This window comes from Heloderma suspectum, chromosome 4 (genome assembly GCF_057233095.1).
Source record: "Heloderma suspectum isolate Gila_16-S chromosome 4, 16-S_ref, whole genome shotgun sequence".
Lineage (NCBI taxonomy): Eukaryota > Metazoa > Chordata > Lepidosauria > Squamata > Helodermatidae > Heloderma > Heloderma suspectum.
This window is the reverse complement of record NC_139461.1, coordinates 18711688-18726044: the sequence shown is the minus strand read 5'-3', so window position 1 is coordinate 18726044 and position 14357 is coordinate 18711688. Positions and strand designations below refer to the sequence as shown.

General features: G+C 45.4%; 1 protein-coding gene across 1 annotated transcript in view; it reads right to left on the bottom strand.

The window, feature by feature from the left end:
- ST3GAL1 (ST3 beta-galactoside alpha-2,3-sialyltransferase 1) overlaps positions 1–14357 on the bottom strand; it is a 171901-nt gene that overhangs the window by 19543 nt on the left and 138001 nt on the right. The window contains exons 5-8 of the mRNA XM_084848765.1: positions 8870–9254; positions 8430–8766; positions 4693–4889; positions 2833–3012 (exon numbers count right to left, since the gene is read on the bottom strand). Of these exons, the coding sequence (XP_084704891.1) occupies positions 2833–3012; positions 4693–4889; positions 8430–8744 (692 nt within the window). The 5' untranslated portion in view covers positions 8745–8766; positions 8870–9254. The remainder of the gene's footprint in view (positions 1–2832; positions 3013–4692; positions 4890–8429; positions 8767–8869; positions 9255–14357) is intronic.

The following is a 14357-nucleotide window of genomic DNA, read 5'->3' as shown; positions in this document are numbered from 1 at the left end:
CAGTGATCAATAATTTTAATAAGGAATGAAAGAAAGAACTATGCTGGGAATCTGTACTGTTGGCTTTTATTGTTTTTATCACTTTTAATATTTTAACTGTTTTTATGAATTTTATTGCTGTAAGCCACCTTGGGAGGGCTTCTGCCCTGAAGGGCGGCCAAGAAATATTTTAAATAAATAAATAAATAAATAAACCTTACAGAGAGGATTAAAAATATTTTTCCCCATGGTGTCATTATTTGCATACATTTTACATCTCTAGTCTTTCTATAAAAGTGTTCTTATTATATGGTTTTTAGAAATCATTTTGGGGGGATTAAAGGCTGGGTAACAATATATAAATCCTTTTCTTAAATTCTAAAAGAAAATATTTTATAATCAAAAGCTGTTACAACGGTCCTCGGGAAAAAACAGAAAGAAAATGTTTTTTCCCCTGAATTTTCCCATTTCCCCACCCCCAGCCTTCACATCTCTAACCCAGGGTGCCTCTGGACCCCAGTGCCTGCTAATTTGGGGGTGGGGAGGAGAGTGGAGTGGGTTGGGTGCCCAGAAAGGGGGAGAGGGCAGCAGAACATAGTGGGAGAGAGAGCGGATGGCAGCTGCAGAGCATCGCAGGGTAACACATGAGGATGGATGGCCCCTGGTGGCCAAGGCCCCCTGATAGAGCCACTGTGGAAATAGTGCTCTCTCTCCAGCATGGAGAGGAAAACAAGCCAGCAGGACAGGTGTGCCAACTGGGGTTCCTGGCTGTCAGGTGTGTGTGGGGGGGTGGTCCACAGAAAGTGAGACCAGCATGGTTGATGAAGGAAGGCACTTTGTATATATTCAAAGGCGCTTCTTTTTACCATAATGTCTTCCAGGGCTTTGGGCCATCCTGCACTATCCTAACTAAATCAGCAACCCCATGGCAGAGGCACCTTAGATTCCCAATGCAAAAGCTGTTTGTATTTCCCAGGATGCTTACCCTATACCCCAACTCAGCCAGTCAGGCTGCACTTGATTGCCACAAACCTGAGGTACTGCTTTAGGATGGAGAGAGCTGGAAAACATCTAGCCCAAGGATTTGCGGTTGTGCAAGCATGATGGGTTCCTATTGGGTTGTGCCAGTGACATCATGGTGACACGCAACTGCCCTTCCCTGAAAGTCACACATCAGCAACACAGAAGAATATTCCCTTAAGAAAGAAGGGGAAAGCAAGAAGATTCCAAACCTTTCCTTGTCTGTGTTCTGTTTATCTAGTCTTCAAACCTGGCTGACTCATGCAAGTAGAAGCTGCTACATTTCTTCCACTCCCTTTCCTCTCCATCTGATATTTATTCTTATATGGCTCCTTGCCCCTTCCTGCTCATTTACTGACTCTGTCAACAGTCACAGATGTGATCCAGCAGCATTCTGCAGTCCATGAATGGCTGCTGGTTCTTTTATAACTGATAAGCGATAGCCCATCAACTTCCATCCAGGAAATTAAACACACACACACACACACACACACACACAAGGATCACAATACAGGGCTTGTGCTTCCAGAAAAAATGAGGGACTAGCAATTTGTAAGCAGTTTTCATGAAGTGGATGGGAAGCAGTTGTTCCCTGCAGTGCGTAGGGATGCACAGATTTTGTGAAAACCATTCTGTCTGTGTTTCATAGAATGTCAGGTGTCTTTTGTTCCGTTCTGCTCATTGATGGATTTTTTGTATGAGAATTTCATTCATTTGCAAATGTGCACATATGTGCTAATGTGCACATAATTAGCACATGTGTGCTAATTCATTTGCGAATGCGCACACGTGTGCTAATGTACATGAATGGTAATGCACACTTGGGTAAGTGTGCATTTGCGCAAATTCCCCCCAAAAGCAACATATCGGTCCACAAGTCGGCGGAATCCACGCAATTCAGAAAAAAGCCAATCCACTATGGAATCCACAGATCGGATTCACAGAAATTTCAATCTGTTATGGATTTCTCTGATATCCTTAGCAATGAGAAATAGAGGGTGGAACCACAAGATAGCCACAGTTCAATTTTCAGCCCCAGTTGAGATACAAAGGATATGTAGGAGGCAATGCAGTAACGCAGACCTCCCCAACCTGGTGCCCCAGGCGTGTTAGACCCTGGCAAATATTAGCACTCTCCATGAAAAACAATGTGAGGGAATTCACTGCCAGGAGATGTGATGGCCATTGGCTTTAAAAGGGCATTAGACAAATTAGTGGAACTTTGGTCTATCTATAACTATTAGCTATGCAAACTGCTAAGTGGAACTTCCATGTTCAGAGGCAGTGTATTCCATTGACTACCAGTTGCTGGAGTGTGTGTGGGACAGCATCAGAGAGCTATCGCCTTCATGTCCTGCTCATGGGCTTTCCATCGGCATCTGGTTGGCCACTGTGGGAAAGATGATGCTGGACTGAGTGCTTTTCTATGAAGCATTTATTATGCACTTGTCATTCCTTACCCGTGATTATTTATGGGGGGGTGGGGTTACATGACATTGTGACCGTTTAGTTTCCCTGTTTTTTAAGAGCACTTTCGCTGGGTTTTTTAGAGCGGGGAAAATGCAGTATTATTTGTGAAAATGAAAGAAAATGCATTTTCTTACTTGTGCAATTTGGTTATTCTGCTATAGCACAATGCCACCTAGAGGTTATGTAGTGGAAAAGCAGGAAAGGAAAAGCTCTTGACAGACAGATGATTGCAAGCAGAATGGTAAAAGCCACCTTGTGATGGACTTACTACATGAAACCACTGATGTGAAGCAAAATACAGTTCACCCTTTCCAATGTTTCCATTTGAACTCTTGGATTTGCTGACTCCTCAGATGAACTTACCGGTTGATGGCACCATTGGTGAGGGCACTGACAACCCAGCGCAGGTCCAGGATCTTGAATGGGATGAGGATCATGCTGACATTCCCTGGCAGCTCTCTGTAGCTTTCCGGGTAGACAAAGTGGTGAGTGGTTTTGCTGCCGACGTCCGACTCAAAGCCAGTCGTTGGGGCTTTGTTCATCCTTCAGTCAAAAAGAAGGGGGAAGAGAAATCACTCAGCATCAACAGGACTTATGTGGAGGGTGGATCTGGATTGTTACCATTTTGCAACATGTACCTATATCACTTGCATTATAAGCCAGACATGGGTCTCTTACTTGAAGCTGCACAGACAGCTTCCTAATAAGAATGCTTCCTTTCCTAAAAAACACCAAACCTCATTCAAAGCAAACACAACCCATGTTTGTTCAAGCAGAGTTTGTTTGGATAAGGGATCCCTTCACCCCTCAACGTAAGAGGTGAGTATCACTCAGCAAGTTCAGGTGGTAGCTGCGGGGGGGGGGGGGAGCTTCCTAATTAACCAGGCTATTTCCACAATTATTTTGAATGCTGCATTAGCAGCCTGCTCAAGGTTGTTTGAATTAGGTTAAAAGCTATCTCACCTTTAGGTTCCTGAACACTAGTAGAGAACGATTTATACATGACAGGGCATGAGTAGAACAGAAGGATGTTCAACAGAAGAAGCCAGAAGGGGCAGAAGTAACGTAGTAGTGCTAAATTCCCCAATGGGATCTGCTCATTTATTGTTTTAAATAAACTGCCCTGGGATACTTTTTTAAAAAAATTAAAAAAGCAGTATATAAAATGCCTTAAATAAATAATAAACAAACAATTTGTTTAAGTAATCCTTTCCCTGCCCCACTTTTCCACTTTGAAAAGTACCCGGGGTGGCCAACAACTGTAATCAAACACACATTCCAAATGAATATTCCATCTCAAGACTTCAACACCAAGTCAGCTTTTCTCTCTCTCTCCTCCCGCCCGCTGTTGGTATCATCTTGCCTGATGAAGAGATTTGGAGATCTCAAAAGTGTGCATATGTTTGTGATCTTCTCGATGGCCTAATACAGCTATTCTACTAATATGGATACTAAAAGCATCTGTCTATCTGTGGGTGCTTCCAGATGGATAGCTCCTTCTGCTACCCATCAAAAGTTATCATGCGCCCAGTGCCAGCACCCGCTTTTTGAGGGCCCTTGGGATATCAGTGGCCCCCTCCCTCAGTGAGTCCACCTTCTCACCACCATTGTCACCAGCTGCTCTTGCTCTTCATCCTCTTTCTCATCATTGCTACCCCTTCCTTGCTTGACAGGCAGAGAGCCAGTGAGCAAGTGGCATCAACTCCTCCTCCGTCTCACCACCATCGTTGTCTGGGCCAGAGCGAGAGGTAGGTGAACAAGCAGGTTTCAATGGTGCAGAGGAGGAGCAAGTCCAGCAAACTCTTATCAGTGGACCTCTGCTGGGGTGTGGGCCCTCAGTAAGTGCCCGACCATGCCTACTCTTGATGCCAGCTCTGCGTGCACACATTCAATCTTTTCCTCCTCCTCAAAGGATGTTTTCTGGTAAGAACAAGGATGGGATAAGTGGTGGGAAAAGATCAGAGGGCTACAAATAGAAGATGTTGTCATTTGGAATGGACTCCGTTCCTCCATTCAGTTGAAAGTTTTGTGTAATTCAAGTGATGGGGAGGTGTGTTTGTGAACCAGCCTTTAATTTGTGATAACTGCAGACAGGAAATGTTAAGTGGAAGCCACAGCTGGGTTCAGTTACAGTTGCCACCTATCTATCCTTCATGCCATAGACATCTGCTTTCAATGACAGAGAGGCCAGGTTCAAGAACCACGTACCTTACCATGACTCACCTGAACACCAAGTCATGGCTGTCGATCTCTTGGCCATACTGTGATTGCTTAAGATTACCCGAATTCCCCACCACGGCACACTTTCTGCACCGTGAACTGCTCCTCTCCAAAAACTGGTCCCCATCTCCAGGAATGATCTCAAACAGCTCCTGAATGGTCTCATTAATACCCTTGGGACTTCTTTCTCCTTGTAGTTTCTGTGGAGAACAATATAGGAGTTGCTACATTTACAACTGCAAAAGGATTAGCCATAAGAGCCTCTTGAACAGTGCTGGCTCCAGGTTTTTAGGGTCCCTTGGGCAATACACCCCCAATGACCCCCTCACTGACTCTACCATCTCACCACCATCATCACCAGCTGCTATTGCTTCTCATCCTCTCTCTCATCATTGCTACCATTTACTTGCTTAATGGGCAGTGAGCAAGTAGGCAGGGGCATCCACTGCTCCTCCTTCTCCCCCCCCCCTCACTGACTGGGCCAGAGCAAGAGGCAGGTGAACAAGCAGGTTGCAATGGTGAAGGGGAGGAACAAGTCCAGGAGGGCTCCTGTCAGTGGCCCCCTGCTGGGCTGTGGGCCCTGGGCAGGTGCCCAACTATCCCTACCATTGGTGCTAGCTCTGCTCTTGAACATTAATAGGCTATTAATAAGCTGCTACTGCTCTCTCTCTCTCTCTCTCTCTCTCTCTCTGGTTCAGTGGTGTCCCCAAGCTCACCTCTGACCTTTCTCCTATACAAGTGAATAGTTGTCACTTACTCGCATGGTGCTGCATTTTGGGACTTTGTTGGAATGGGACCAAACCCTGCACTCTACCCTGCTTTCACCCTAAGTGGCCCAAATCTTGGTAGAAAGCCTTTCCCACCTGTACATACAAGCCATCCTAATGACAGGCATTTAACTAGCAAACAATATCATGGCAGCTAACAATATTGTGTCCTCAAACGATCCTGCCTTGACTGCCCTTTCTCTTGGTAGAAAGGTAGCATACAGATAAAATAAAACCAATTAATAAATGAGTTCTGTAGAATTACAAAATAAACCCAGACAAAACATTCTACCTGGACTTGCAATGACCAGGTCATGTTGGTGTTTTGTTTGTCTCTCGTTCCCTTCCTTTCCTTACAATAAATCTGAAAATCTATTAATGGGAAAAAGTTTTTTCGGCAGCTGTTATTTCCCCAAGCTGAATTCTAAGTTGAAATCAGACATGAGTCAGCTGGTAAAACTAGAGGCAGTAAAAATCTGGTCACTGCCTTTAATGGCATTGATTCTTTTGGGGGTTGGCAGGCTTTTCGTTCTCAGCATGGATGTAATGGGCCCCTTGGATATCTGGAAAACCATGCACACAGGAAACCTCTCAAGGACAGCTTGCCACAGAAATGGGATACCAAGGTGAATAAAATGTTTCAAAGAATGGTCACTTGGAGAACTATATATCCACCTAAGTTTGAATCACGAAGGCTGAGAAACCAGGAGCAAAGCAACACATCTTGGGGTCCTAGGCCTGAGAAACCAAATGGTTGCCTCATCCTCCTTGGTGAAATGAATGTTTGGGGGCATTAGCCAGAGCATGAGCAGCATTTAACAGTTTAGGAGGTTAAGTCAGATTTTAGGTGTGTGCAGGATTTGTTTCTTTTTTTAAATGTGATATTATATTAGCTATGGGGCGGTATAGAAATGTAATAATTAACAACAACAACAACAACAACAAGAGATGGGCCTTTGTGGTGGTGGCCCTCCAAAATGCCACAGGCAGTGTACCAGCCAGCAGTACAGCTCTCACTCACTTGGGAAATGGGGCCATGAAGGCCTCTGGAAGGCCTCCATAGGAAGCCCATGGCGGCAGCCTTTATTTTTCAGTACAACACTCTAGAAACCATGCAACGTCATCACATTGTGTCTCCCCAGGGGCATTTGCAGCCCCATTTCTAAAATGTGTACCATTTGTGCTTCTTGCTGGCATTCTCCTGAGTCATGGCAGGACTTTTAAACCGTTAAAAAAAAGAAGGGGATAAAGCAGCCCTAGGACCACCTCATAATGAGTTTTTATGTGCTCTTCTCCCTCCCTGCACCTGAAAGTCTTAAGAATTTCTCTCCTGACTGCAGAATATCCCTGAACTTCCCACATCAACCTTGACTGGAAAAGAAGGTCCAATGAAGTAGGGGGTAACTGTGCCCAGTCCTACCCAAGACATGCAGTTGCTAATCCACACAAAAGCTGGGAATTTTGGGACCTATGAGCATTTGACTTTCCAGGCATAGGTCCTGTACAAATGCTCAATGTGTGGATGTCCAGCAAACCCCAAGGTGGGACATTCACGTCCTGTGGACTGGGCAAGCAGATGCCATCTCACATCTCCATGACACACAGCCATTTGGCCAGGCTGGGACTGTAAAACAAGCTTGTATGTCACACAGTTCAAAGGAGCAATGGATCTGACTGGGGACTGTGGTAGCTCATTATATATGTGAATGGAAAATGGAACTGTGAGTCAAGAAGCCATTCATCGGACCCAAAGGGCCATTTCCCATCTGCTCAGTCTCACATCCATAAAACCATGGGTGCATAACCATGGGTGCATAACCTTGAGCCTGTGGGCCAAATCCAGTCCCCTCGGGTTCCCCAGGTAGTCACCCCCCCGGCCACACCCTTTCTCCAACTGCTAACTGTTTAGTGGTTTCCTAGATTTTGCAGGTCCCTCCTGCCCCTCGCATTCTAAAAGACTGAAATACCTCTACTAAGACTTAGCTATTGGCCGTAAGAGCTTCAGGTTAAAGTAGGCTGGTATTTTATTTATTTATTTATTTATTTATTGCATTTTGGCCTAGAGCTGTGTGCAAATGGCCTCTTGAAATTCTCTACCTTACTTGTGGGCAGAGAAATTTGGGAGACAATTTCACTGAATTTATCCAGGGGGAGGAGAAATTCTCAACCGTTTCTCCCAGCCAGGGCTCCACATTGGCAGGGCTTGTAGCACAGCTTCTTTCTTTTTTGGTAAGGGTTTGGGGTTTTTTTTTTTTCATGCTGCAACAGCATCAACTGTCTTGGCAGGCCGGCCCCCAGTTTGCATCCACCACAATGCAGGCGGGGGCAGTGTTGTGTCCAGCTCCAGGGATGTGGTGGAGTCAGTGCTCTGCCAAAATCTGTCCTCCAATTTCCTGAAAGATTTTTCCCCTCATGAAAAGGGCTTCCATTGTTCTGCCTCATTCAGGGTGTTTTATAACTTATTTCTGTGGTGGTTTGGGCTTACCTAATCACAGCTAGCCTCCCAGGCTGCCTGCACATTCTGATCTGCAAAAGCCCTATGGGGGAATTACCTCATGGTGCCTTAAACTTGGCTTTCATTGAAGTGTAGGAAGCTCAGGAGCCTACAGGCGGCCAGAGAGATGATTGTACAATGAAAAACAGGGCACTTGTGCTCACTCCTTGGCCACCTTCTAAATAAGATAAGCCCAAGAAACCCAAACCCAACCCACGAGAATTTCTCTGAAATTTCTTCTCCGTTGAATTTCTTTTTGAAAGCAATTTCTCTTCTATCAAACTGAATGAGAATGGTCAACAAAATGTGGGAGAAATTTTCGGTGCAGCACTATTTTGGCCCCACCTCTTTGTGCCTCCAACCCACCACCCCTCACCACTGGAATGTGCCCCCAAGAGCTTCTCCAGAATTAAATTCAGCCCTCAAGCTGAAAGAGGTTTGACACCCCTGCATAAAATAAAATCCTGTTTCCTACTCACCAGCCACCATTTATAGCTGTCTTCGGGTATGAAGGCATTCCGTGAGGTCAAGAATGGTTGCATAGTTTGGTTAAACCTCTCGTCGAACCAGGGCGAGACCTCTTGTTCGGAAATGCAAGTGCTACAGCTGCATGGCCTCCTGGAGTATTTCATCAGTTTTTTAAACTGCTCCGAAAAATGGTAAACCATGTGCTTGGGGTCCCAGGTGACCGTGGCAGCATTGTTGGTGTAGTTTAGCAGGAATGAGGTGATGGTGATGACGAAAAGTAAGGCAAGCACGAACATTTTCAGGCTCCTCTTCCTGATGATGAGCATGTTGTCTTGTGGTTTCCTTCGCCTAGGCACACAAGCGAAACAACAACGACGGAGGTAAGGAAAAGTGGAGGCGGTAAGGGTTCTTTTCTTCGCTTTGTTTAGGCAACAAGTCACAGTTTAATTACCGTTATTGTTCAAAGGAATAGCACTCGTTGTTGCGTCCTTGAGCAATTTAAAAAAGAGGCTCTTTCTTCTCTTCCTTTATAAGAAAATATATATCTGGCTTCAAAATCTCTTTTCTTCAGCTCTCTTTGAACAGCTGCTAATTTCTCCCTCCAAAAGTTTAATAAAACAAACAACTGTAGGGTTCTCTTTGCCACCCGGGCAGACCGACAGGAAATTATCAGCAGTGTCAAATACACTTCTTCTTTTGCTGTGTGGCCTAGGAAAGGCAAGATAACTTTTTCTTGAAAATTATCAGGGGCTGCTGATTAGTTCGTTTGAAGGGCAGGGATCTAGGCGACAGTCAAAAACCTTTGTGTAAGTTGCTGAAACGCCTTCCTTTTCCATCTGGAAACAAAAGAGAAGGGAAACTTCACTGGGGAGTTTCATTGTTCTTTCCATTTGATATACTGTTGTGAGTTTCATTCCCCTGCTCCAGCTGCCATGGCTTCAAATGTATTGGAAATTAAACATTTCTCTGTGTCGAGAAATCTTAAGCATTCACAATACAATAAGGCCATGCTTTCTGTCAGCCAAACCTCTGATATGCAGTATGTTCTGCAACGTAGCTGAGAAACACCTTGCGTCTGTTAAATGCAGTCTGCAAGCATTTTATGGGATCTACCCATGAATTAGGCTATAACTGGTAGCCACGATCTCCACAGAGCATTCACAGTGGGCAGCGTTAGAACTGTGGATTTCATGTAGGGGAGCAGTCACAGCAAATCTCCACACCTCCCCATACAGAGGAGATAACCCACATGAGGCTGCTGTTGGGCCATCTCACTGAGTACCATCTATTTGAGGGGTTCCCAACGTGGCACCCATGGTCGCCATGATACCTGCAGGTACCGCCAATGGTTCCCACGAAGGGATCCACAAAGTGGTGCCCACGGGCACCCATTTTTTTTAACCCCCCCTTTTAAATATACATACATGGATTTGTATGAAATGCATACAACTTTCTAGCAATTAGAAAATTAGCAATTAGCATAGGCTTCAACAAAAGTGGACCAAATATCCAAATAAGTATCCATTTAAAGGTGGCATCTATATGCCACCTGTTAAAATATTGAATGCATTGTAAGGTCCTCAATATACTGCATTATAGGAGGTGAATGTTTATCCTGCCAATGTTGTAGTATTAGTCTTTCAGCTGTCAAAATGGCAATGACAATCCCATTACACAGTTAATTTCCCATGACCGCTTGTTAATTTCCATGAAGCAGGTAACTATTTTAACAGAACGTCTACCTCATTGAATATTAAAGACTGTTCCAGTACAAAATTCATCTGTGTAATAACTTCCCCACAAAAAGAATCAACTACTGGACATAGTCAAAACATAAGTTAAAACTGCCAGCAATTAGCTGAATTAGGCAATCCTTTACTAAAGAGACATAGTGGTATCCAATAGACATGGATTTTTATTTTTATTTTTCTGAATAAGATGCAGCCTAAGATCCATAGATGTGACTGGTAGGTGTCAAAGCAGCAATCCACTGATTAAGCATTTTGTGGTGCCCACAGCAGCTTCTCAAATTCTGAAAAAGGTTGGGGACCCCTGAACTACTCTGACTGGTGGGAGATCTCCCAAGGTCCAGGCAGAGATCTGTCCTGACTCCACTACCTGCAATCCTTTGGACTACGTATTGAACTGGAACCTGATGCATGCAAAGCATTTGCTCTACTGTGGAGTCGTGGCCTCTCCTGCAACAAAATCCAATATACCCTGAAATGAAATTGAGCAAGGCAATATGCCGTTTAGTGTTTTGAACATAATGGACATAAATAGATGCACAGTAGTGAATGGATTTTGCTTTGCATGGGTTAGAATAGTTTGATACAAAGTTAGTCCTACATAGAGTTAACCCCTTTGAAATTAATGGGACTTAAGTTAGTCGTAACTAGGGATGGACGGACTCAACTCCATCCAGTCCCTCCGGGTGATCGTCAAGCTGTCATTGCTGCCTGCCCTCATGAGATACAGCTGCCCGCTGTGGGAGATACAGGATGGCTTGGTGATCACCCGAGAAGTGCAGTGAGGCCTTCTGTCGCCTTACTGAGCTCCCACTCTGCACAGAAATCGCAGCTCGGTTACTTCCGCACATCTAATATTGTGTCTATGGCTGCCTTAAATGGGTGATGGCTCAACATTACAGGCGTAAAGGCCCTTTACCCCTGCAATGTTGAGTCATTGCCCCTTTAAGGCAGCCATAGACACAACATACTTGGAAGTAACCGAGCAGCGATTTCTGCATACAACGGGAGCTCGGTAAGTAACAGATGGCCTCACAGAACTTCCCACCAGTCACTGAGCAGGCAAGTGCTTTGACTTGGATTCCTGCACTGAGCAGGGAGTTGGACTCGATGGTCTTATAGGCCCCTTCCAGCCCTACTATTCTATGATTCTAAATGACCCCTCTGTGGCCCAGCAAGTGGTGTCCAGGTAAGGGGGCAGGGTGGAGTCCTCCAGACTCCACCCCTACTCGGCCTTTTGCACCATCCCTAGCTGTGAATAATGTACACCTCATTCATTTCAATGGGCCTACTCTATGTGTTCTATGTAGGACTAACAATGGATACAACCAATGATTCTGAGTCTTCTGCCTTGTCCACTGCTGCCTGTGCACTGGAGAGCTGAGGGACAAGGAAGGAGAATCAGGAACCAAGGCAGGGCTCAGGATGGAGTCAGAGTGGAATCCCAGTCCTCCTTCTCCTAAGAGGCTTCTGCCAGGCTCAGATAGGCTGGGAGCCTGAGAAACATGAACGCGTGGCTGGCCAAGGAGTCAGATCATTCCCCTTCTCGGAAGCTCTCTGTACAGCTTCAGAGGTATGTCTGGACCAGGGGGGGGGGGGCAGCAGGCACAATCCTGCTTCTCCCCCCCCAATCAACACCATCACATCTCTACTTATACTGCATCAACATGGCCAGGATTTAATGCTATCCCATTCAGAATGAGTGTTCAGAACCATGCAACTTCCCATTGCCCCAAATGCCTTAGTACTCCCCCTCCCCCCACTCAAAAGGGCTTGCTTGATTTAACCCAGGTGTCTACAGATTTTTTTAAAAAATAATAACAGCCCATCACAAGACAAATCATGGTCTTGCTTGCGCCTAAGCATGGAAAATGTGCAACGAAAAGGAACTCCACTGCAGAGAGTGTAACACCAACTGAGAAGGATTTTGGAACACCATTCCTGTGATTCTGGGTTCATCATATATCACCAGTGAGGGCTGGAGGAAAGAACAGTCTATTAATCTCAAATGGACAGCTTGTTCTCCCTGCCCAACCCTCAATCCCTGCTTCTCCCTACAGAGCTGAAACCTGAGCTGTCGGGCTGAGCTTAGAATTTACCAGTAGTCATTCATGGAGAGAAAGGCATTCTAAATCACTGCTGTCGCATTGACATTTGTGCAGGTGAAATGCTGGTGCAGCCAAGTGCTCTCCCACAGAAAAGGGGGGAGGAGGGGTATGTGTATGTATTAGGGATGGGTGAACCCCCCGAAGTCCAGTCCAGGGGGGGTCCACCACAGGGAAATCCCTCCCCAGCTCACCAGATTTCCCCAGTTTTAAAAAGGCAACGTCTACAAATGGCAGCTCCCATTCACAGCCTTGGGAAAATGCTGTCCAGAAATGGCGTAGTTTATGCTATTTTCAGCTGTTAAAGCACTTAGATCTATCTAAATTGCAGCCATAGAAGTGCTTTTACAGCTGCAATTTACGTAGATGTAAGTGCTTTATGGCCACAAATGGCACAAAATATGCAGTTCATGGCCATAATTTTCCCAAGGTGCAACAGCACCCTCCTGCCCATGTTCCCCAGCAACTGGTGTACATAGGCTCACTGCCTTTGGTACTGGAGGTAGCACATAGTCATCAGGACTAGTAGCCCTTGATAGGCTTCTCCTCCAGGAATTTGTCTAACCCCCTTTTAAAGCCATCCAAGTTGGTGGCATCATTACATCTTGTGGTAGCAAATTCCATAGCTTAACTATGCTCTGTATGAAGAAGTCCTTCCTTTGATCTGTCCTGAATCTCCCGCCAGCTGCTACCAGCTGCCGACCAGGAAACTGCAAGCAGGACACGAGTGCAACAGCATCCTCCCGCCCATGTTCCCCAGGAACTGGCATACGTAGGCTCACTGCCTCTGATACTGGAGGGAGCACCTTGTCTTTTTAAAACCTGGAAGTCATCCTGCATGGAGTAGGAGGGTGCGGAGGTAAGGGTGGGGGGAGTCCGCTGTTGAATCTGCAGGTTGGATTCTTGGGAATCCAGCCTTATTTGCATCCACAGAGGATTTCTCCAGCATCCCTGGTGTGCTCTCTCTCTCTCTCTCTCTGAAGGATATATTGTTTGAATCAAAGCTTTCAAACTGCATAACCATCAGTATAGCTATGTAAAAGCCAGGTCTCATCATTCTGCCACATTGTGGTACAGGTGTGTTCAACCTCTTTCAGTCCAAGGGCGGAATTCCACCTTGGACAAGCTCTTGAGGGCCACATTCCAGTGGTTGGTGGGGATAAAGGCAAAACAGGGTGGGAGCCAATATATCAAAAATGCCAGCATATTTTACCTTAAAGCTCTTACTGCAAGCAACTAAGCCTTAGGAGAAGCACGTCAAGTTTTTTAGAATAGGAAAAAAAAAATGTGCAAAAGCTGAGAAACCGCCAAATGATTGGCAGTTGGGGAAAGGGGTGGGGCCATTGGGGGAACTCTAGAGAGCTGGATTGGGAACCCAGGAGGGCTGGATTTGGCCCATGGGCCTAATGTTCTACATCTCTGCTCTAGTGTGACCAAAAAACAAAACCGAAGGTGGGACTATGCAACTGAAACCATGCTCGTTCTCTGTAGCTGAGATCACCAAAGACTGCTAGTGGCAACTTGACCTTCCCTCACCCCCAGTGGTGGCCCTGAATGTGTCTTTTTAGTTCTGTTTCAACTTTCTCCCTTATAAGTGAATGCAGTCCATTCCCTCCTATGGAGGAGGACCATAGCCCAGTTGCAGAGCACATACTTTACCTGCAGAAGATCCACCATTAAATCCCTTGCTGGGGGTGGGGAAGAATTTAATTTGGTCTGTATTTTGAAGCAAACTGTCCGAATCTGCCCTTCCTGAACTAATATGTGGATTAGAAGACAGTTATCCTTAGGATTCTGCATGTCTCCGAATTTTGCAAAGTTGTTCTTGGCTCAAAAACTGCATATGGATATATATATATGAATGAGAATGTTGCTTACAAAAATGGATGAATTAGTAGAAATTGTTTCTAAAAATGTGCATGTTAGGGAAAATGAGGGTCAACAAAGCGGGACTGAATCCTGACAAGACAGAGACTCCATGGATAGGTGATTCCCGAGTATGGGAAATGGGGAGTTTGCCTGTTCTAGATGGGGTTGCACTCCTTCAGAAAGCAGAGGTACATTGTTTTGGTGTGCTCCTGTATTC